The 24,030-nt window shown below is 42.5% G+C and overlaps 1 protein-coding gene across 1 annotated transcript in view; it reads right to left on the minus strand.

Moving 5' to 3' along the window:
* The window catches only part of LOC123356959 (tetratricopeptide repeat protein 23-like), a 50,623-nt gene that overhangs the window by 24,715 nt on the left and 1,878 nt on the right, over positions 1 to 24,030 (minus strand). The window contains exon 2 of the mRNA XM_045000214.1: positions 13,106 to 13,211. Within this exon, the coding sequence (XP_044856149.1) occupies positions 13,106 to 13,211 (106 nt within the window). The remainder of the gene's footprint in view (positions 1 to 13,105; positions 13,212 to 24,030) is intronic.

The following is a 24,030-nucleotide window of genomic DNA, read 5'->3' on the forward strand; positions in this document are numbered from 1 at the left end:
GCCGCCCCTGTTCTGCAGACAAAATGAGTCCAGTTCCCTTAGCCTCTCCTCATAAATCATGTGCCCCAGCCCCCTAATCATTTTTGTTACCCTCCATTGGACTTTCTCCAATTTGTCCACATTCTTTCTGTAGTGTGGGGCCCAAAACTGGACATAGTACTCCAGATGTGGCCTCACCAGTGCCGACTAGAGGGGGAAAAAATTTCACATCTCACAATTCGGGAACCCCTGCATTAGCTTTAGGATCACGTGTCTCGGCATATATTTTTATAAGCTCTGCATGATCTTCCTTGAAATGTTAGTTGCACTCATTTAGGTGAGCCTCTTGGCCCTGCTTTACACTGCCACCGTCATGCCCATAGCTGCAAACTCGCACCAGGGAGATGCTATGCTGTGCTATGCTATGCTAGATTTAGCACACACTACCCCATGAGAAACAAATGATCCAAGTGAAATGCTGGATTCAGTGGGGACTACTCAAACGAATAAATGCACTTCATGATGTGCAAGAACTCCATAATCTGGCCCTCATTAGTGCCAGGTTAGACCCAAGAGCTGGTCTAAATTTTTCAAAATCTGATTTTTCATCAAAATTTTCAGTCAAAAATTTTCAGTCAAAAATTTCACAAAAAATTATTCAATTTTTTCAACCAGCTCTATTAGAAATCTAAATGAAATAGGATGCAGATGTTTATAAGAGTAAAATATGAAGCAACTGCCTAGATTTAAAACTGTAAATAGTTCTATTTTGAGCGACAGGGAATGGATCACTTGATGATTACCTGTTCTGTTCATTCCCTCTGGGCCACCTGGCACTGGCCACTGTCGGAAGACAGGATACTGGCCATTTTTATGTTCTTCTTAGCTGTGCAAAGAAAGAAAAAAAGCCTTTTCACTTTTAACAATAATGAATGTAAGGAACTGTTCATTTTGAATAAATGATTTCTAAATATTGCTTTAATTTCCTACTTTTGTTAGTTTGTATGATAACTTCTATGACAATTGAAGCACAATTACTTGTACAAAGATAAATATTCTTAAAGGTCATGAAATTTCCTTTTGGATTTCCATTAGAAAAATACATTTGCTGCTCATTTATTATTTCTGCCTAACAACCTTACTTTAAAAGGGCCTATGTGCAAGGAAGAAGAGAAGTAGTGATTTATTTGTAGGGGGGAAAGCCAGAGAAATTCTCCCTCCCTAAATTATCTGTTTCTTGGCTCTAAATGCGCAATAACTGTCCAGTTAGAGAATACATTTGTATTTTTTCACTTCTGGTTTCTATGGGCCTGATCCCTTGTGCCACTGGAAATTTTTCCTGTATCAGGACTTTAGGTCCTCTGCTTTTATGTGCTATGTTACAACATGTACGTCAACAGACACATGTGGCTTTTCCCTCCCCAGTCTAGGAATTTCACAAAAGTACTTAGACATACAAGGACACATTTTGGAGGGATGGCTGAAGAAAGGGCTGTAAGCGCGTCTCTTCTTTGCACATAAAGTACCATATGCACTGACACAAATCAGGAATTTGTGCACATCTGACACCTTGGCCTTATTCTTAGTAAGAGAATAGGTGCAATCAATATGGAATTTGGTTTAAATTCATCATTGGACAATAGAATTGTAGCGAATGCCAGATATCCTGTGACTAACATTAAAATCTGTTCTTGATTCATCAGTTATCTGATACCTAGTCTTCCACAGGGTGCTGGCTCACTTTCTTAACCTCTGGCATTTGGACCAGTCTGTAATTGGCATCCTGAGTAGCAGCTATTTTAATATCACTCCCATAGTCATTAGTTATTACAAGGTTAATTTAAGGAGCTCAGCCTCTCTGCCCTCCTCCCATTTTGTTCAGGAGGTATGCAAAAGGAAGGGAAGTGCAACTCATGCAGTTCACTGTGACTACAACTGCAACACACTGTAAACAGCAACACTGTTCAATAAGCTAGTATGTGCAGAGCGGCTATTCCACTTTGTGACCCATTTAGGGAGTCGTTTATCAACACATGATAAAATAGAGATGTTCTCTCGCTGATGTAATTTGACAACAGGGTCAGTTACAAACTGCGGAAAGTCTAAATTTAAAAATATGTTAAATTTTATACAGCATGTAATCTGGGTCTGTAACATTATACTGTTAGAGTACAGTGAGTCGAGACTCCTGGGTTCGAATCCCGTCTCTGTCACTGACTCACTGTGTAACCGTGGGCAAATAACTGAACTTCTCTGCCTTCAATTTCACTAACTTGTGGGGCTTGCTTAATTAGCATTTGTAAAATGCTTTAAGATACTTGAATAAAAAGCCCTGTCCAAGAGTTTATTGAAATCCAGAATCTAGCTCCTGCTTACAGTTTGCACAAGGGAACCTGTCAGCACTAATGAAAAATCATTAAGAAACCAGAGAATTTTTAAAAAAATTACATTTTAGCAGATGATACTATTTGTGGCATAATGTTAATATAGAAGTGCTAAAATAAGGTGGGCAATAGGAATTTCTGTAGTATAATATTGCACCCCACGCGATACCAAATTGTAGGCCCTTACCTGCAAAGTAGCTGATCCTTAATCCTAATCCAAAAAAGATAACAGAATGTTGGGAATTATTAGGGATAGATAATAAGATGGAAACTATCATATTTCTCTATATAAATCCATGGTATACCCACATCTTGAACACTGCATGCAGATCTGGACATCTGATCTCATAAAAGATATATTGGAATTGGAAAAGGTACAGAACAGGGCAACAAAAATGATTAGGGGTATGGAACAGTTTCCATATGAGGAGAGATTAACAAAATTGGGACTTTTCAGCTTGGAAAAGAGACGACTAAGGGGGATAAGATAGAGGTCTATAAAATCATGACTGGTGTGGAGAAAGTAAATAAGGAAGAGTTATTTATTCCTTCTCAGAACACAAGAACTAGGGGCCACCGAATGAAATTAATAGGCAGCAGGTTTAAAACAAACATAAGGAAGTACAGTCAACCTGTGCAGCTCTTTGCCAGAGGATGTTGTGAAGGCCAAGACTATAACAGGATTTAAAAAAGAACTAGATAAGTTCATGGAGGATAGGTCCATCAATGGCTAGTAGCCAGGATGGACAGGGATGGTGTCCCTAGCCTCTGTGTCATAAACAGATAGTTAAGGGTTAAAGTCTGTTTTACCTGTAAAGGGTTAACATGTAGTACCTGGTGACCACCTGACCAGAGGACCAATCAGAGATAAGATTTTTTCAAATCTCTGTGGAGGGAAGCCTTTGTCTGGGTGAGAACTGGTTTTGGTTTTAACAGAAGACAGTCATGTCTCCAAGTTCTCCTGGAGTAGTTTCTACTAATTAATAGTGAGTATTAATTAGAAAGGCGAATTAGTCTTATGATTTGATTTCTATATTTGCAATTGTGTGTTTGCTAAAGGAAATGCTTTATTCCTGTTTGCTGATATTGCTTTTACTGAGAAAAGGGGGAGAGGGGATTCTCTCCAGAGATTGATAAGGTTATACCCTATGAGTGTCCAGCTTGGGCTCATAGAGATTCTGTATTTTTCTTTTTATTCTTTAATAAATTCTTTTCTTTTCTTTGGACTTGGTTAATTCCTTCCCTTGGGGAAATTCAGGGGAAGGGGAGGGGGAAGTGGGCTGCTTCCCTGTGTGTGTGAGATTCAAGGCGTTTGAATCCAGGCACCTCTGTCTCCAGAGCAGGCTGGAGAGAGGGGGGAGGGGGAAGGTTCCTCCTCTGTGAATTGATCTGTGTTCCCAAGGGGGGAAACAGGGGTGTCTCGGCCCACGTAATCGACCGAGTGGTGGCAGCTTGAAGGAGACCTACCCTAGGATTTTGGGGTGGGGGGAAGACATGCGGGTCCTCACTTTGAAACCGCCCAGTTTCAAGTGAGGGTAGACTCCTGACATGGTGGCAGCGGAGTTTCGATCCCATTGTTAGAAGGAATTTTTTTCAGCTGGGCTACGCTGAAGGGAGCATTCTCTTTTTCTTACTTGTTGCTTGGACAGGCAGCTTGAGAAAAAGGTGGTTTTGAAGCAGTTTCAGGGTTAGAAGTATTTTCAGTTTTTGCAGGGCTTTCTGTTACAAAGCCCTCTTGCGTCCATTGTGATACGAGGTACCACTCAGGATTCCTGAGGTGGGGGGAAGTGCTCGCCAAGTACATTCCCATCCAACAGGAAAAGCAGGTTTGGGGGTTGCAGAGAGAAACCCTCCAGCCAGGTTTTTTTTCTCCCTGTGTCTTTTGAAAGGATCAGAAGACAGGAGAACACAAATCCCTAAGGAATAGACCAGATTTTTCTCAGGGGTATTGTTAGCAGCAGCCTTTCAGCTGGGCTGCTGAGTACAGCAACTCAGAGCACAGGCAGGTTACAGTTCAGCCAGTTTGGCTGAAGGAAATTTAGTTTTCCAGCAGGCTTTGTTGGAAGCAAGTTTTCTTCTGTTGCTTGGACAGGCAGCTGGAGGAAAAGGCAGTTTAAAGCAGTTTTCAGGGTTAGGAGGTTTTTTTCTCTGCTGGCTATGCTGAGGAAAAACTCTTCCCTAGAGGTGTGTCCTTCCTTTGTGATATCAGGTATCACTCAGGATTCCTAAGGTGGGGGGAAGTACTCGACAAAGTACATTCCCATCCAACAGGGAAAACAGGTTTGGGGGAGGGTATACTAAACCCTCCAGCCAGGTTTTCTTTCCCTGTGTCTTTTCAAATCCTCTGGAGCCAGGGAATACAAATCCCTGACAGGATTTACTAGACTTTTTTCGCAGGTACTAAGTAGCACCAGCTTCTTCTTTTTTTCTCTTTTCTTTGTCTGCTTAAAAACAGCTAGGGAAAAGGTGCAAGTTTTTCTAGGAGGTTTGTTAGAAGGACCCCCACTGTGAGGTACTTAGCAAGTGCTAGAAACAGGACAAACCAGTTTTTTTTTGGTCTTCTCAGTATATCAGCAAACAGCAACTACACATTTGCAAATGAAAAGGTTTTGTTTCTTTTCTATTCAGTCTCTCGGGAATAGAAAGGGTTAGGAATTGGGGAAACCAATTCCCTGACTGCAGAGGGGTGTGGCCAGCACCAAAAAGCAACACCAGCAAGCCACACATAAAATTCACTGACTGCAGAGGGGTGTGGCCAGCACCAGAAGGCACTGTTCCCCATCCCAAGAAATTTCCCACCTACATGGCAGGTGAGGACACTGAGGCCTTCTTCAAAAAGGTTAAAAGGACCTGCCATGGGTACAGCATCCCTGAAGACCAGTACAAGGACTGGTCAGGAAAAAGGACTTTTGCTGTCTATTACAATTATTCCATCCCCATGCTACTGGGGGAAGACTTGGCCAACCATGTGCAGCTGGCCAAGAGGGGGGGAGTGGTCACCCGCGGCCAGGCCAAACAAGCAGGCACTCCCATCCCTGTTCCTGAGCCATCCACCAGGACCCTGTCTGTGTTACCAGAGACCCAGACAGAGGTGGTGGAACCGGATCCCATGCCAACAACTACAGCAGCCATAGTACATCCAGTCCCAGGACCGGAACTGGAAAAGCAACCAGCGGCAGAACCAGCGCCAGCACTGACGCCAGCGCTTGCAACTCCACCGCCAGGGGGCGCCAACGGGCCTAAACTGGCAGAAGCAGCAGACAACTCTACCCAAGAGGCTCAGCCAGAGCCTGAAATATCACCTTGTGCACCAGCGGCGAGCGGTCCACAGTCAATAGAAACAACCTCATCACCTACATCGCTCCCAAAGGAACTGGTGTCTCCCGCCTCAAGGGAACAGTTCCAGACAGAGCAGGAAGCCGATAACAGCCTTAAGAAAGCTTGGGCGGCGGCACGAAGCAACCCACCGCCTCTCAGCTCTTCTACCCAATTCCAGTTTGTTGTAAAACAAGAACTTTTATATAAGGACATTCTTTCTGGTGGACACCAGGAAGGCCAGCATCCTCAAAGACAGTTGGTAGTTCCAACTAAGTACTGGGACAAGCTCTTAAGCTTGGGCCCTCACATCCCAGTGGGCATTCTGGGGTCAACAAACCTAAAACAGGTTGGGAAAGTCCTTCCACTGGGAGGATGGGCAAGGACAATGCCAAGTATGTCCGCTCAAATGCATACAAAGTGTTCTTCAGTGTCAAAAATCTTGTTGTTTACATACTTAGTAGTATATGTAATAGTGCATGTGTTTTGTTTATCTGTTTATGTTACAGTGCTAGGAGGAAATCACCACCAGTAGTTCCCACTGTTGGCGATTTGGGGGGCGTGTCATAAACAGATAGTTAAGGGTTAAAGTCTGTTTTACCTGTAAAGGGTTAACATGTAGTACCTGGTGACCACCTGACCAGAGGACCAATCAGAGATAAGATTTTTTCAAATCTCTGTGGAGGGAAGCCTTTGTCTGGGTGAGAACTGGTTTTGGTTTTAACAGAAGACAGTCATGTCTCCAAGTTCTCCTGGAGTAGTTTCTACTAATTAATAGTGAGTATTAATTAGAAAGGCGAATTAGTCTTATGATTTGATTTCTATATTTGCAATTGTGTGTTTGCTAAAGGAAATGCTTTATTCCTGTTTGCTGATATTGCTTTTACTGAGAAAAGGGGGAGAGGGGATTCTCTCCAGAGATTGATAAGGTTATACCCTATGAGTGTCCAGCTTGGGCTCATAGAGATTCTGTATTTTTCTTTTTATTCTTTAATAAATTCTTTTCTTTTCTTTGGACTTGGTTAATTCCTTCCCTTGGGGAAATTCAGGGGAAGGGGAGGGGGAAGTGGGCTGCTTCCCTGTGTGTGTGAGATTCAAGGCGTTTGAATCCAGGCACCTCTGTCTCCAGAGCAGGCTGGAGAGAGGGGGGAGGGGGAAGGTTCCTCCTCTGTGAATTGATCTGTGTTCCCAAGGGGGGAAACAGGGGTGTCTCGGCCCACGTAATCGACCGAGTGGTGGCAGCTTGAAGGAGACCTACCCTAGGATTTTGGGGTGGGGGGAAGACATGCGGGTCCTCACTTTGAAACCGCCCAGTTTCAAGTGAGGGTAGACTCCTGACACTCTGTTTGCCAGAAGCTGGGAATGGGCCATAGGGGATGAATCACTTGATGATTACCTGTCCTTTTCATTCCCTCTGAAGTGCCTGGCATTGGCCACTGTTGGAAGACAGGATACTGGGTTAGAGGGACCTTTGGTCTGACCCAGTATGGTCGTTCTTTTCAGAGATAAGTATTTCCTAGTGGATCATTTTGACTTGAGTATCTGCAAAATGTTGACAAACCAAACAAAACACAACAAAAAATGCCATGTGTGGTATGTGTGCTAATGAAAAGGCAGGGATTTTCAAGTGAGCCTAAGGGAAGTGGGTACCCAAATTCCATGACATTTCAATGGGGGTTGAGTGTTTAACTCCAATCCCAGCAGTAGACTGTAAGTCATTAATGCTAAAATGGCATCAGCATCTCTTCACTAGTGCAAATAACTGCAAAGCTACTGTTTTTATTTGTTTTATCAAGATGGGCACATAACTGTGATTTATGAATGGAAAAAGTAATGTTTGGAAGGTAAGAAAATCACTATATTAATTAGTCCTGACAGGTTTCCCATATAACATACTAAACTGTGCAAATTATTATTGAAGTTAGTTTGAAGTATCTAAGGTTTTATCTTAATTTGGAATTGCAATGAGTGCTGTTGTCCGGTTGGAACAAAACCATATATACCTTATTAAGTGACAATCACCCACTTCAGAATAGGTAGCGTCATCACAGAAATGAATTCACCTTACCACATATGATCTCTGGCAAAAGGCTGAAAACCAATAATATTGAATATGAACATGTTCATGGTATGAACATACTAAATATCTGAAGACTGTATCAAAATTAGTATTATACATATAGAAGCATAGATACTTTTGGGAGGGAATGGGATCTAGTGAGACTGGAGTCAACACTCTTGAATTCTATTCCCAATTCTCCCACTTATTTGCTGTGGCATCTTGAGCAAATCACTTAATTGGTCTGAATCTCAGTTTACGCATCCCTAAAACGGGTAAAATAAGTAACAAGATTAAGGCATAAATAATTAGTGTTTATAAAGTTCTTTTCAACTTTCCCTTATGGTATTTGTTGACTATCAATCTTGTGCCAGTATTTAGCTTTAGATGGAGTTTACCACCAGCTTTGGGCTGCATTCCCAAGCAACCCGACTCCAAGAAGACCCTGTCTTGTCGTGCTGGGGGCTGCTACCAGCCTCACACCCTCCATGGGCACCTCCTAATGGTTTCACACCCTCTTGAACTCTCTCTTCAAAGTTCTTTTCAACTTTCCCTTATGGTATTTGTTGACTATCGGTCTTGTGCCAGTATTTAGCCTTAGATGGAGTTTACCACCAGCTCTGGGTTGCATTCCCAAGCAAGCCGACTCCAAGAAGACCTGGTCCCGGCGTGAAACCATTAAAACCTGTGGATGATGTGAGGCCGGTAGCAGTCCCTAGCGTGCCGGGACTGGGTCTTCTTGGAGTTGGGCTACTTGAGAATGCAGCCTAAAGCTGGTGGTAAACTCCATCTAAGGCTAAATACTGGCACGAGAGTGTTTATGAAGTGCTTTGAGATCCTTGGAGGAAAAGTGCTATATAAGTGCAATGTATCAGCATTAGATTAATTATAAATGTGTATAAATTTATATCATATTTTGTCAAAGCCATAATTTATACCATAAACTAAGTGGAAATTACAGACATATCTAAGCAGAGCACCTTTGATATATTATAGATCTACATACATTTAAAATCTGAAAGCGTACAATAAATAGAACCTATCCTGAAGTAATACCTAGAGTGACTCAAATTACATTTTTGTGATGTTAGCTTTTTACTAACCTGTGGCAACTGCATGCTTGGAAGGAATGGCATAGTTAAAAAAAAGTCTCTCTGCCTCATGTCTGCAGTGATGCGCAGACTCTATAGTCAAATACTCTTTAAAGAACACAGCCTGGAAGGGCTCAAGCATTGCAAAGCGAAGAGGGAAACAATTCCAAACAAGGCTGCCTGTGTGCAGCTCTGTTTTTGCTATCAGCCTTTGAAGGTTTACATTCAAGTACACTTTGTCCCAAAAGCTATTTTATTTGAATATCATTTATGGAAAAAGCTATAAACAAAACGCAAATATCCCGAATGCCTTTCAGTGCTGGGGAGAAATGTTAGTATAAAGTTTGACACTGGTTGCACTGGCAGGCTAGCCAGATTAGTATCACTGTGCAGGCCAATAGAGTGGAAATGAATTGAAGTGGGCACGGAGCAATTTTTTTCCTCTCTAGACTCTGTATATAGATGGGGTGTTCTGAGGAAACAGGCTCAAAATTCCTATTATGTAGCTGTTCCTGTGATAGGTTCTTCTTATATGAAGCAGGTGACTTCAAAAAGCATGTACCCAGTAGAGGATGTAAAATTTGAAATGTTATTTTATCTCCCATGGAATTATAAAAGTAAACTATAGTACACAGGCTCTGGCAAGCTTTCTATTTTATTTTATTTTATTTTCTTAGAATATTTTAGAACAAAAATATAAAGTGTCATAGTGATGTAGGTGAGGGCTGAGATAACTGACCTCACAATGGGCATCTGTGCCTTTGTCACATCCAGGCTAGACAGCTACCATATGGAATCGTTAGGGCTATTCTTGAAAAACAGCTGGATGTTTCAGCTAAGAAAGGTGCCGCCTTCGGAGTGAGAGGAGTTATTAGTCCACCTATGCTCAAATAGGCATTGGCAACTCGATTGCTTTTGGTTGCAATTCAAAATTTTAATTATTATCTTGAAAGTCTTCAATGGTCTGGGACCTGTGAGATCACCTCTCACATATTCCATCACATTAATTTAGATCAGCCAGAGCATTCTGGTTGCTAGATCCTATAACTGACAGCAAAACTCTCTCAGCACAGGGCTCTCACCTTTGGAAGTGGTTGTTTGCCAGAGCTCAGAACCCGTGAGCTTCAGGGCATGATCTAAAGCATGTTTATCTGTTCAGTATTTTGGTTATTTTCTCCTCCTTTCCTCACTCTGCCTAACAATAAAAGGGTAATCTGGCTGAAACAAGAGCAGCCGCTTCTGTTACTCTTTTTTAAGGCAGTTCTTCATATGTTCATTAATATTTGTAAACAGTTCCAAGAAGTTAAGGCACTTAAGAAATCTTTACATGGATAATTTCATAATTGTATTTTGCTCAGAGAAGGGCTGACTAGTAATCTGTAGCTAGAATTTTTTTAATCATAAAATGTTGGTAGCTTAACCAACTTTCCGATTCCATGCCCACATTCAAAGCAGCAACTTGACCATGTCTGGCGGTGTCCCCCATTCAGAGACTAAAGGGCCATAATTAAAAAGCAGCTGTAAAGTACACCTGGGAAATAACCCCAACACAGGGAGCCTCTTCAGATCTGGGAGCACGATGGAGCAGAATGAAGGTAGGTGGGGGCATGCCCCAGATAGTGAAGATATGGCACAAATTAAGCCAGCCTTCAGGCATATCCAAACTTGAGTTGGGGACAGAACCACTGACAGTCCCAGGTAAGAAGTACTGCTGCCCCACTCAGTTCTGGCACTAGGCTTAGCCCTGATGCAGGGAAGAATCAAGGCCACAGGGCTGAAAGAGATCAAAGCTCTTTCCTTTGCTCCGTATAATGAAAAATATTTCAACTTTTAATGACAACACTGTCACAGTTTCTTGCTCAGTTTTACAAGCAAGAAATTTAAAAATTAAAAATTGAAAGAGAAATGTGCAGAAAAACACAAGAAAAGGAAATGTCTCAAAGGCTGCAGGACTTGATGGGACATGCAAGTATTCAAATTTGGTTAGTGTGTAAACCAGGATGAGACGGCAGGAATTTGCTTTCCCCATAAGGAATATACATTCCTGCCTCTTTAATTTCTTTGTGATTTAAAATAATAGCTGAACCTATAGAGCAGTGTTTCCCAAACTTGGGACACCGCTTGCATAGGGAAAGACCCTGGTGGGCCGGGCCGGTTTGTTTACCTGCTGCGTCCACAGGTCTGGCCAATCACAGCTCCCAGTAGCCGTGGTTCGCTGCTCCAGGCCAATGGGAGCTGTGGGAAGCGGCGCAGGCCAAAACACTGCTATAGGGATAATTGGCATCTTCAACTAAGGGTTGAGACAGATGATTCCAAGGGAATTGCAAACAGATGAAATCCTGTTAATTCAGGGTCATGAAGAAGCACTGAACATATTCCTAATGCCCATTACGGGCTGGGATAGCTGACAACTGCTGGAAAGAGTTTTTTGTTCCCCCTATTTGTTTTCCTTTTATAAACCTGCCATCCCAAAGTCTTGCATGGCTTTCCTCATTTTCCTCACCTGAAATAGCCTTTTAAAAGATGCATGAGAATACTTACCAGCAGCACTTTATAAACCACTAAAATACTGAGCATAAGTAATTTTATTTCAAAATATCTTCTCCCCACACATTGTATGTAACTGATCTGCTTGAAATGGATAGTCAGTGTATGGCTTAGAGTGGGTGGCCCTATCTGTTACTCTGAGCCAGTCTTAGTCATTCAGGTGCCATCAGAAATCTTATAAAGGTGTTTTCTATAAATTACAAGGTCCTGGTTCTCTCTGGTCATTTCTAAACCTTCAGTAAATCTCCTTGCTTTCACTTCACAATAACTGAATAGACTTGTTCTAAATTCTCACATTTAAAATGCCCTCTGGGTGAAATTCACCTTTCCAATGTGGATCTATGCTCCTATGTTGCACTTATGGCTATAACATGAGGCTTAAGTGATATTTAGAGCCTTGTACCAAGCTCTCTGTACCCAGGTGAATTTCAGATTCACTGAATAACATCCCTCTTGGGAGTCAAATCCTCTTGCTTCTAGCTCTGTCTCAATGCTTCTGGCTTTGAGGCTCCATCAATGTACCTTAATGACAGTTTTGAATTCTCATCCAATCAGCGTTTAGGGTGGATGCCCTTACATGTCACCCTGATTAGTGTGCATCCAGCGTTTACAGAAAATTAAGTAGAAAATGTTTCAAGTGTAAGGAACATGCAATATGCTCTACAGCCACGGCTCTCAACCTTTCCAGACTACTGTACCCCTTTCAGGAGTCTGATTTGTCTTGTGTATCCCGTTTCACCTCATTTAAAAATGACTTGCTTACAAAATCAGACGTAAAAATACACAAGTGTCACAGCTCACTGTTCTGAAAAATTGCTGACTTTCTCATTTTTACCATATAATTATAAAATAAATCGACTGGAATATAAATAGTGTACTTACATTTCAGTGAATAGTATATAGAGCAGTATAAACAAGTCATTGTCTGTATGAAATTTTAGTTTGTACTGACTTTGCCAGTGCTTTTTATGTAGCCTGTTGTAAAACTAAGCAAATATCTAGATGAGTTCACATACCCCCTAGAAGACCTCTGTGTATCCACAGGGGTACATGTACCCCTGGTTGAGAACCAAATCTATAAATACTAGGTTATTATTAACTGATAGAACTGAAAGAATCCCAACAGAATAGCAAAATACTAAATCAGGACAAAAAACTTTCAGTGGCAGGGTCCCAAAAGGATAAATGGTAGGCTTTTAAAATTTGATCGTAGCAACCCTATGCCCAGGCTTTTGGATACAGTAAATTTGTATAGCTACAGCTGCACACACTGATTGATAGCTTGAAGCTACTTCAAATTGCAAAGTAAGACTTCCAGCAAGGGAATGCAAAGAGACTGCAGTCAGCAGCACACTCACTGGTTCAGTCACAGCAGTGGCTGCAGCTCACTAATGATTTTAAAAGATGGATAAACACGTTAGAAAGAAATGGCAAATGCCTGCCATCGGTTTAGAACATCTTCTGTGGCTTCAAGGCTCCCTCTGTAACTCCCTCTGGCGATTTAGCTATTGCTCATAAAAGGCAAAGGATTAAGTGGAGGGTGATACATATCAAAAGCATCCGGCATGCCTTGAGAAACGACGTCACAGTCATACAAAGTCTGCAAAATGAAACAAACAGTGCAAGAGGGACTAAATCTACTGTGATCCAGTGTGCAGCGTTTACTGAAGTGTGCATTCCTACAAGCAGGACAGCATGGTAACCATTCATAACCTTTAAAAGGCACTCACCCTTGTGCTCTGATTGTTTAGAGGCAACTGCAGCCTGTGCCACCAAGTGAGCAGTTTCTGCTGCTTCCCCTGAAGAAGGGCTTTTTCTCAGGGCAATGAAATGAGCCTGTTACAAATAAACAGAGGAAACAGTTTAGTTTAAATGACATTGCTTTGATGTAGTGTCACAGTGAGGTCTGTCTCCAGTGGGACAAGAAGAAAATAAATGGGCTTATTTGGCAGAAAGTTTCTTTTTCAGGGAAATCAAACAGACTTTATAAATGAGAGGCTGTGTGCACATTAAAATCAGTTTTCCCAATTTCTTGCACTGGCATTGGATCAGGTCCTAGGTGAACTGTTTAGCTACCAATCCCAAATGTCAGTTATATTCTGTTTTGGTTCAGAAAGTAAAACCCCCTCCCCGCAATCTAATGTTCCACTTCAATGTCTAATGACAACAGAATTCATATTCATTTCCTGTCTTAAATTGTTGTGCATTTTTCCTGTGCACCTTTATAGCTGCATATTCCACTCCCGAGATGGCTGTGGTTGCGGGGTGGGTGAGATGACTCCTGCACATAAATGGTTATATAGAGATTTTGGGGATCCTGGGGTTAGAGTGTTTTGGGATCCTGGGGGCAAAAGGAACTGTCTAAATGTTGGTTATATTTATTTGAAGCCCAGAATGAAGCATGCAATGCCACTCCAAATGCATGGGATTTACATGCATGTGCCTGAGAGAAGAAGACACCTCATAATGAGATCCATTGATCCACTATTAAAACTTTTTACACAAAAAGGGAAAAATCTTTGTTCCGCTAAAGATGATTTTTACTCCTTTCCCCATTTCTGGGCTTTGTGCTTGTGGGCATAATGACACTAATGGCAAGAGGCTATAATGTTGCGGCAGCATTCTCTGACAGTAAAGCCCTGCCACTGCTGCTCATTGTCATAATCAGCAGTAAGCCAGCTCAGCTGTGTCAGGCCATGCAGAAATACAAGGGATTTGCTTCCCTATCCTCCTCCCATCCACTCTTCACTGCAGGGAGCCTTCCATAAGGTAATAAGAAACTCACAGGCAACTGCAATTCCTAGTCTAACGGGGGGAAATGAGGAGTCAAAACCAGACCCTCAAGTGGACTTGAAAAGGAAAGGACTATAGAAAAATCAAATTCAAAAGTTACTGCTCTATGGTTAGTGGATATATTGTCCTTGCTGGTAATCTCTTAGCACTCAATCCAACCAGGGCCGCCCAGAGGGGGGGGCAAGAGGGGCAATTTGCCCCAGGCCCCGGGCCCCACAAGGGCCCCCACAAGAGTTTTTCGGGGCCCCTGGAGCGGGGTCCCTCACTCGCTCTGGGGGGCCCGGAAAACTCTTGCGGGGCTGGGCCCAGGAGCTTCTGCCACTCCCGGTCTTCGCCTGCGGGGGGTCCTTCCGCTCCGGGACGGAAGGACCCCCCACTGGCGAATTACTGCCGAAGCGGGACCTGCCGCCGAAGTTCAGCTCGGTCTTCAGCGGTAATTCGGCGGCGGGGGGCCCTTCTGTTCTGGGACCCGCCGCCGAAGTGCCCCGAAGACCCGCAGTGAGGGCCCTCCGCCGCCGAATTACCGCCGAAGACCAGGCTGCACTTTGGCGGCGGGTCCCGCTTCGGTGGTAATTCGGCGGCGGGGGGGCCCCCGCCGCGGGTCTTCGGGGCACTTCGGTGGCGGGTCCCGGAACGGAAGGGCCCCCCGCTGCCGAAGACCCCAGGCCCCCGGAATCCTCTGGGCGGCCCTGAATCCAACTCCCACTGACATCCAACTTGTTGACTTGAAAGGGACTTGGCTCAAGCCCTCAGACTGTACAGAAGCGTACGCAGGTGAGCTTCAGCCATAGCCACTTTGGAAAATGTTCAGGCCTGCGGAGAGAATTTAGCCTCTCAGACACACAGGCTTTCCCCTTAGGCCTTTGCTAGAATATTGACAAAGGTGTTAGTGTGTGGTGTTAAAAAAACAGATTAGTAAACACAGCCTAACTAAAACCTAAGCATAGACAGGGCTAGTTGTATTTTAACACATTAGCTGGTCAAAGTGACCCACAGGGAAGAGTCTACGCTTTAATTTGAACAATTTTATCAAGTGTTAAAGTCTCCATGGCCTTGTCTACACTAGACTTTTAGAACATGCCAGCTAACAAATTCTAACAATATATCTTTAACTCCTAGGATAGACAACGCAACTGCTTTCATTTCTTCCCTTCCTCTTGCATGTAAGTGATGTAGTCCATCCCAAGACAATCTGAGTAAATGGTGCAGTGGGAGAGGAGGAATGCAGACGGCAGCAGAAATAAAGTCAGCTGTGAAATGATCTGAAAAATGCAATTTGCTACAGGATAGGGAGCACCGGGGATGTTTGCCAAATATCATGAGCAAAGCACCAGGAATTTTTCTAGTGTAATGGTGATCCAGTACATTCCTGAGTTTAGGCAGAATGGTTACTGTTTGCTATTCAACCTCATTAATGGAGATTTTCAGTTTCATTTTTATTCTGACTTTCAAACAGGAATTAAAACTTTCAGATAGACTTGTAACTTGGATACAAAGGGTTTGCAGGATCTGGCCCTTACATTATAAATGTCATTATCACTGCACTAGCTAGTAATCTTCTAGAGTTGATGGCCAAATGGGACACTTTTGGTAATGGTAACAAATGTACAGGGTAAAGAAATACATTTCAGGCATCAAATATTAAATGTGTGATCATACATAAAAATGTAACACTTATTTAGATCCAAATTATGATCCCACTGAAGTCAATGAGAATGTTGCCATTGACTTAAATGGGACAAGGATGTAGGCTTGAATGAATTAAAAAAGTATATTCCTATCATGACAAAATAAATAGGAAAGAAAAAGATATTTTGAATTAGATTTTTTTCTTGTGTTGTCCAGAAAGATCCTCAGAAATTCATTGAGGAAACACTAGTTTATTTAATCTGCCAAATCAAGTCCATGGAAATTGGAGAAGATGTAAAAGCCTAGTCCAGGGGTCGGTAACCTTTGGCATGCGGCTCACCAGGGTAAGCACCCTGGCAAGCCGGGCCGGTTTGTTTACCTGCCGTGTCCACAGGTTTGGCCGATCGCAGCTCCCTCTGGCCACGGTTCGCTGCTCCCGGCCAACGGGAGCGGCAGGAAGCGGCGTGGGCCGAGGGATGTGCTGGCCGCTGCTTCCCACCATCTCCATTGGCCTGAAGTGGCGAACCGCGGCCAGTGGGAGCTGTGATTGGCCGAACCTGCGGACGTGGCAGGTAAACAAATTGTCCCAACCCCCCAGGGGGCTTACCCTGGCAGGCCGTGTGCCAAAGGTTGCCAATCCCTGCTCTAAATTATGCTGGCTGGAATGGACCCTAGAGATAGCTTGGCTGTCCAAGGGATTCCCAGAGTTCATCACACTCCGGCTGAGTCTCCTTCTCTCTCCAATCATATTCCCAGTGCACCCAGGGATGCCCCCCAACTCCAGGGGGGAAGAGGATGGGTAGTGCCGAGCTGGCTATTCCAGCTCTATGTCATCCAGGATTTCCCTACAACCAGGGAATTCCCAGTTGCCCTACTAGGCATGGACTTTGCACTGTCACAGTGACAAAAACAGGAAGGAGTCAGGGACTTAAACGAATGAGATATTCTTAGCAGACATTTGTGCAAGATATCAGCATCTTGAGCACCTTTTAGAAACGGCTCAGCCCAATTTCATTATCACTTCTTCTTTCATCAATTTTTGCTCAAACTTTGGCTGCTTAACTTTCTACAGACCCACTGCTCAGGAATTCACTTAAATTACGTAATGAATCTCAACTCAAAGTTCCATTCATTTTTTTGCTCTTTAACCCCTTTACTGCTGCTAGAAAATCTGTGTTTTAACAGCAACAGAAGCTTCCTACAGAGAGTCCATTAAAAAAGATGGAGTAGCGTTTTAGGCTGTACCTGCTGTGTTATTCAAAAATGAAGCAGATAGGTACAGCAATCACTTGGAATAAATGCTGGAATGCAGTTATAACCACTAGATGACTTCACCATAAAGGGCTAAATTTTGCAAGCCCTTTACACACAGATCTCTCATTGGGCTCTGGGACAGAAGTCCACTATAACCTAAATTCACTATAAGCAGGTTCCACTAGATGCCTACATAACTCAAAGAGCTGTGTACACACCACACTTGTTTCCTTCACTATTTATATGCACAAGGTATGAAAAACAGCTCGCCACCTGTCTCACTTCTGTCATAACGTAATCAGGCCCTGACATTAACACTGTCCTGATACAAACGGCAGAATAAAAAAAAGTTCAGTCTTATACAACCAAGATCTTAGGCAATTGAGTTGGAATAATTTTCACTGAAAATACATATTTGTAACTAGGAAGATGAAAATATGCAGATTCAGCTATGTGTTATTTAAAAAAAAATAGAAAAATTTACACTCACACTTCACTCTCCAGAGTATTATAGTCAACTCTGGGATGAACTATGGCAGCCAGATGGAAGGCTGAACGTTTTAGCCAAGGGTGCTGGGCAAACTTACAAAAAGTGCATGGATCTTTAATGTCCATACAGAGAAGACAGGGCTTCAGTTTTAATGTCTCATGCAAAATATACACAAAAGTGCCTGGGATCAATTTATCTCCTTCAGAAGAAGATTGAAGGGCTAAGATGCAAGAAAAAGAAAAGTCAAGAGAAAATGTGATTTCCAAATATTGCAGAAATGGAACAGAGATGCATAGCAGTGAATAAAAGCACTAAATAAGTTGGATGACCTGAAACAGAAACAGCCTGAGGTGAATGTGAGTGACATTTTTAGACCTCTGCTGTCATATATATAAGAAGTTTTGCTTTGAGTGGATCCAATGCACAGTCAAAAGTGCTTAGACAGTCCTCTAAAACTACTAGCTGGACAAATATTGACCCTCTTCTGTAGATAAAACTCAAAGCAACTGCAGTGAAAAGAAAAGAGTGGCAAATCTTGGCCCAGGCAGAATGAAGAATAGAACTGGAGACAACCATTGTACAACCTCAATGACAGCAGAGGGCAGCGGTAAAAATATTACCGAGGTCATGTAAAAATAGACCAAAGAATGTGTCATGCCACTTGCAGCTTGACACTAACAAACATCTACATGTGGTATAAATCTGCTGCTTAACTTGTACTATTTCTTGAGCTAAAAGTGAGTGGGGAAAGCTGGAGATAAAATTCTGAGCTGAGCACAAATGGTCTGAATTCAGGGAAACCTGTCACGTTTAAGGAGTTTTATAACCTAAAATCTAAAAAGAAAGCAAAAAAAAAAGAGTTTTTTAATAAATGCACCCGACAGGTAGCAAACAGCAGCAATGGGAGTAGATAAGGAATGATGCTGGTTTATGTGAAATGAGTTTGGTAGCTTTAATTGAGTTCCTAGCCAACCAGTGTCCACACAGTAAAAGTCCCAGTCTCAGTTGTTTACATTCTTCGCCCTCTCTAAAGAGAGGCTCACATAAGCCATGGAGACTGAGCTATTCTCTCACCCTTTTTTCGATCCTCTGGCTGGAGCAGTGGGGAAGGAGTGGGGGGAGAGGAAGCTTGTTCTGCCTTTCCTGTACTTGCTCTGTGTATTAACAGTGGAATTTGGTCTCTAGGGATGTCAATCAGGCATCAGTCCTTGCACACTTAATATTAGTAATATCACTGGGAACTGCAGTGAGCAAAGAGTGCAGTTCAGGTTAAAAATCCACTATTAGTATGTCATCTGCTAGGATTGTTCCCTTTGGACTACTAGGAGCTTCTACCACTTCCCCAGTCTATTCCATGGCCTAATTGATCTCACTTTCAGGAAGTTTCCTTCAAATCATCAGCTCAGCACAAATCTGAGGTGGACACTCTGTTTTAAAAGCTACTCTTTTGAACAAACGTTTTACCAAAACAAAAGGGCAAAACATGTCATTTTAATTCAAATTAGAGCATTTCAGGTCTCTCATTAGGGCATAGAATTGAAACAAATCAAAGTGAAAGGGAGTCAATTAAAGTTTAATATATTTGAGGTAATTAAATAAAAGAACAATTTAAGCATAAAGGCAGATGTCACATAATCATTAACCACTGGAATACGGCCACTAGGCATGCAAGGGCTCCATCTGCCTTGCAATTCTGGGTACTGTTTGGGAAGCAACAGCTGATTTAGCAAAGGCTTAGGATTCAATGTAAACAGTATTGAAACCATTAGCTGTAACTTTGTTATGCTCAGCTAAGCAGGATCTGCTGCACTAACATGATTTGCTAATGAGATAAGCTGGACATTGGGAAACAACACATAAGATGACCTATTCTCTTCAGTTACATGAATCCTTTTCTGCACCAGCAAAAACACAAATACTTTAGGGAAGTTCTCCTCTTGTAGCCCATAACACTATTTTGCTAGCTTGCTATGTTGCATAATGTGTTTTCTTCATTGGTTTGATTGATTATATTGTTATTTTCTTGGGTTTTGCTTATGCTGAATTCCAGTATATGTTACTCATAATAGTTGGCTGTAACGCAAGGAACCTACAGGCCGGTATCCTGTTTGATTACCTAGAGCAGTGTTTCCCAAACTTGGGACGCCGCTTGTGTAGGGAAAGCCCCTGATGGGCCGGGCCGGTTTACCTGCCGTGTCCGCAGGTCCAGCTGGTCGTGGCTCCCACTGGCCGCAGTTTGGTGCTCCACGCCAATGGGAGCTGCTGGAAGCGGTGCGGGCCGAGGGACGTATTGGCCAATGGTTTTGGGGATGAGATAATCGATATTAATAGGTATGAGTATATGTTAGCCTATAGAGTAAGTGTACCCAAAGATTTATCTGGGTGAGGAAATAAGATTTCAGCATGGTAGGTTGCTCTGATTAAAGCAGTGCCAGAACCCTATCAGAGGGCAAACAACTATGCAGGGAGGTAGCTCTTTCCTATCTTCTATCAAGCTATCAGCTCAGCTTTGCAATGTAGTTCAGCTACTCAGCACTCAAACCTGATCCCTAGCAATTTGGGGAGCCTGGACCATTGAATTCATCGGGCCTGCCAGAAACAAGGCTACTCCTCTGTCTCCAACTACCAGGTCTTCAGGGAAAGATGGAGTATGCTAGTTTAAGTAGTCTTTTAGAACAGAGATGTTACCACCAGGGGCCATAGAATTGTATTACGTCTTTGTGACTCTGTGTTTTATATCTTTGCTTATTCTTTCATTCATTTTAATAAAGATCTTAACATTTTGGTATTGTCCTCGGTGTAAGGGTCCTCTGTGTAAGTGTCCTTGCCTGCCTGCCTCAGCAGAGTGGGCTGGAGTAAATGACCTCTTGAGGTCCCTTCCAGACCTACATTTCTATGATTCTGTGAAAGGTGTGAACATCAAAAAAGGAAAGGCCTTATTTAGGATGTTGCAAAGGATAGGAATAAGTAGAAACAATAAAGATGAAATTTTAAGCAAAGCTAAATCTGGATGGCATATTTGGTAAAAATGTCTTAATTTTGATACTGAGCAGACTATGGAACAGTATCTCTCCCAGTGGAGTAATTTAAACTGAGACTGGATGAAGCAGTAGCAAATACTGGATGTTGTAGGAACAATCAAAGCCCAGGCCAGAGGATGAACTAGCTCTTTTCCATTTCTTTTAACACAAATTTGGAAAGATTGAAAGTACAAAATATAATGAGGAAAACAGAAAGTAAAGCTACAGAGCCAGAAGACTACCCAGAAGTCACCTACTACAAGACAGGCCCAACAAAGAAAATAACAGAACGCCACTAGCCATCACCTTCAGCCCCCAACTAAAATCTCTCCAGCGCATCATCAAAGATCTACAACCTATCCTGAAAATGATCCCTCACTCTCACAGATCTTGGGAGACAGACCTGTCCTCGCTTACAGACAGCCCCCCAACCTGAAGCAAATACTCACCAGCAACCACACACCACTGAACAAAAACACTAACCAAGGAACCTATCCTTGCAACAAAGCCTGATGCCAACTCTGTCCACATATCTAGTCAAATGACATTATCCTAGGACCTAATCACATCAGCCACGCCATCAGAGGCTCGTTCACCTGCACATCTACCAACGTGATATATGACATCATGTGCCAGCAATGCCCCTCTGCCATCTACATTGGCCAAACCAGACAGTCGCTACGCAAAAGAATAAATGGACACAAAACTGACATCAGGAATCATAACATTAAAAAACCAGTAGGAGAACACTTCAACCTCTCTGGCCACTCAGTAACAGACCTAAAGGTGGCAATTTTGCAACAGAAAAGCTTCAAAAACAGACTCCAATGAGAAACTGCTGAACTTGAATTAATATGCAAATTAGACACTATCAATTTAGACTGGAATAGAGACTGGGAATGGCTGAGCCATTACACACATTGAATCTATTTCCCCATGTTAAGTATTCTCACACCTCTTGTCAAACTGTCTGTGATGGGCTATCTTGATTATCACTACAAAAGTTTTTTTCTCTTAATTAATTAGCCTCTTAGAGTTGGTAGGACAACTCCCACCTTTTCATGTTCTCTGAATGTGTATATATATATATATCTCCTCACTATATGTTCCATTCTATGCATCCGATTAAGTGGGCTGTAGCCCACGAAAGCTTATGCTCAAATAAATGTGTTAGTCTCTAAGATGCCACAAGTACTCCTGTTCCTTTTGCTAAATAGATATGTTTTCCTGCATTGGGTCCCCAGAATCTATGGCAGGGGTCAGCAAATTTTTTCATAGTGTACACGACATCTTAATCAGTGTTGCCAACACTTGTGCTTTTATTTTGATTCTTGTGATATTCTGAGGATCTTTTTAAAGCTTGTGGAATCAGGTGATTACTTGAGATATCAGTTTTTATTAAAAGAAAATTGTAACGGTTGTGGAGGAAAAAGTTGAAATCATGAACCTTATAGTCTCAAAAACTAGAAGGCAAATAAAGAGCCCCAGATTTACTGGATGAAATCCTGGCTCCATAGAAATCAAAGGGAGCTTTACCATGAACGGCAATGAGACCAGGATTTCACCCATTATTTTAAAAATCTCATGATTTTAGGAGCCTGACCCATGATTTTGCAATGTTTGTGGTTGGCAATATTACTTAACTGAAAGATTATCTCATGTACGTCCCACTTGCTGTTAGTGATCCAAAGGATCACCTCCTCCTCCCATTTGCAATCATATAACACCCCTGTGGCAACTACAGCAATTGCTCATTTGGAAAATATTATGAAAGTATTTAATGTATTTTTAGATTCATATAATCAGATTTAGCAGTTGGAAAAGAGAACTATTTACCCAGTAGCCCTCCACAGACCACCATCAAGTACTTCCCCTCCTGGGAAGAGGCTCCACCCAATCCTGGTGGGACCATCCTTATGTACTTCTCATAAGGGAAGTGCCTTATGTACTTCTCAAAAGAGAACTGTGTCCAAGAAAACCTACTTTTTGGTGTGAGCACAAGGTTTAACATGTGAATTAGCTTAGAATATATTATTTTTAATTGCCACTAAAAGAGAAACCAATTCATTTTTCTGAGACATGTCACTAAAACTAATGTTGTTGACTCCACTACTGACAAGACAGGTCTTTGACTATGGAGTGAACGTTTTTGAATTTCAAAGTCAAATTTACAAAGTGCAATTAGTGAATATGTTTCAACATGAGCAGTATCCACAATATTGGATGGAAAAGGCTTATCCATCAAAACTAGTGATTGCGGAGCCTGAAGAGATTCAAATTGTGCAGGTTCAGCTCCAAACCCAGATGAATTATCTGAATCCCCGGAATCTGCAAAACTGAGAGCTAAAAATCTTGCGACAATAACAACAAAACCTTAAAACTATTACCACTACTTCATGTTTATATCTGGCCCTATCTAAGCAAGACAGCATATGATGACTACAGAAGGCTTTACTATTAGATTACAGAAGCCACTACCTGCATCTTTCCAAGCTTGTGCAATTAGCCTGGAAACACAGCACCATACATCATCAGTCAGGCATTTGACTGGGGCCATATTTAGCTCTGGTATAAGAACGTGCAATTCTAGTCAATGGAATTATGCCAATTAACTCCAGGGACAGAATTTAGCCCCAAGTCAAAAAATAGACTAGTTGGTGGAGCTCTACTTTCCAGGCCAGTGGTGACTGGAGAACACACAGGTCTTCTCCTGCAAAGTTGCTGCACTTCAGTGCAAGTGTAATCGGTATGTGTGGCCACAAATAAGGTTACGCACTAGGAGGTGTAATGCTCTGCTCCAAGCAGAAGTAAGTCTCCAGCCCCCTCTCAAGAGGCAGGGTGTAGGTAGCGAGATGATGATTTCTTAGCAATAAACTCCCCTCGTAGCCAGCCTCTTGCTATTGGATAGGAGTAACTTAGCAGCTACACAGCAGCACTTTCCTTAATGCAGGATCAGGTTCCCAGCACTCCCTGTCCTGCTCATCATTTTTAACCTTGTGATTATAAAAGCAACATGTCACTTCTGTGGTATGCAGGCTCAAGCCTTGAAAGATCAGCTGTCAAGCACAGATATATGAGCACTGCTCAGAGAGTCTGGTGACATAAACTGAAGAGACCATGATAGTATCAAGCAAGAAAAAAATTCCTAATCTCATCTTTCAGCAGTGTCGCTACTGTAACCAAAACAGCAGATGGAATAGGATTCAGGGTGAAAGATCATGGAGGCTGCAGGGCCCTCCAGCCAATGAATTCACACTGCTGAGTCACTGCTTTGGCAGGGCTTCCAGTGAAGAAGTAACTTCATCATAAACCTATGACCGATTGCTTAGGGAAGATCATGAAAGCCCATCCAGGCTGAATGGGACACCGTAACACCATTTAAAAAGGGGTAGGTAGCGGTGGGCCAGTGATACAGCTGTAGGATGTGGGAGAATTTCAAATCCCAGGTTGGTCCTGTTTTGGCAAGAAA

The sequence above is a fragment of the Mauremys mutica genome, unplaced genomic scaffold (genome assembly GCF_020497125.1).
Source record: "Mauremys mutica isolate MM-2020 ecotype Southern unplaced genomic scaffold, ASM2049712v1 000090F_np12_subseq_1:148583_obj, whole genome shotgun sequence".
NCBI classification, from domain to species: Eukaryota; Metazoa; Chordata; order Testudines; family Geoemydidae; genus Mauremys; species Mauremys mutica.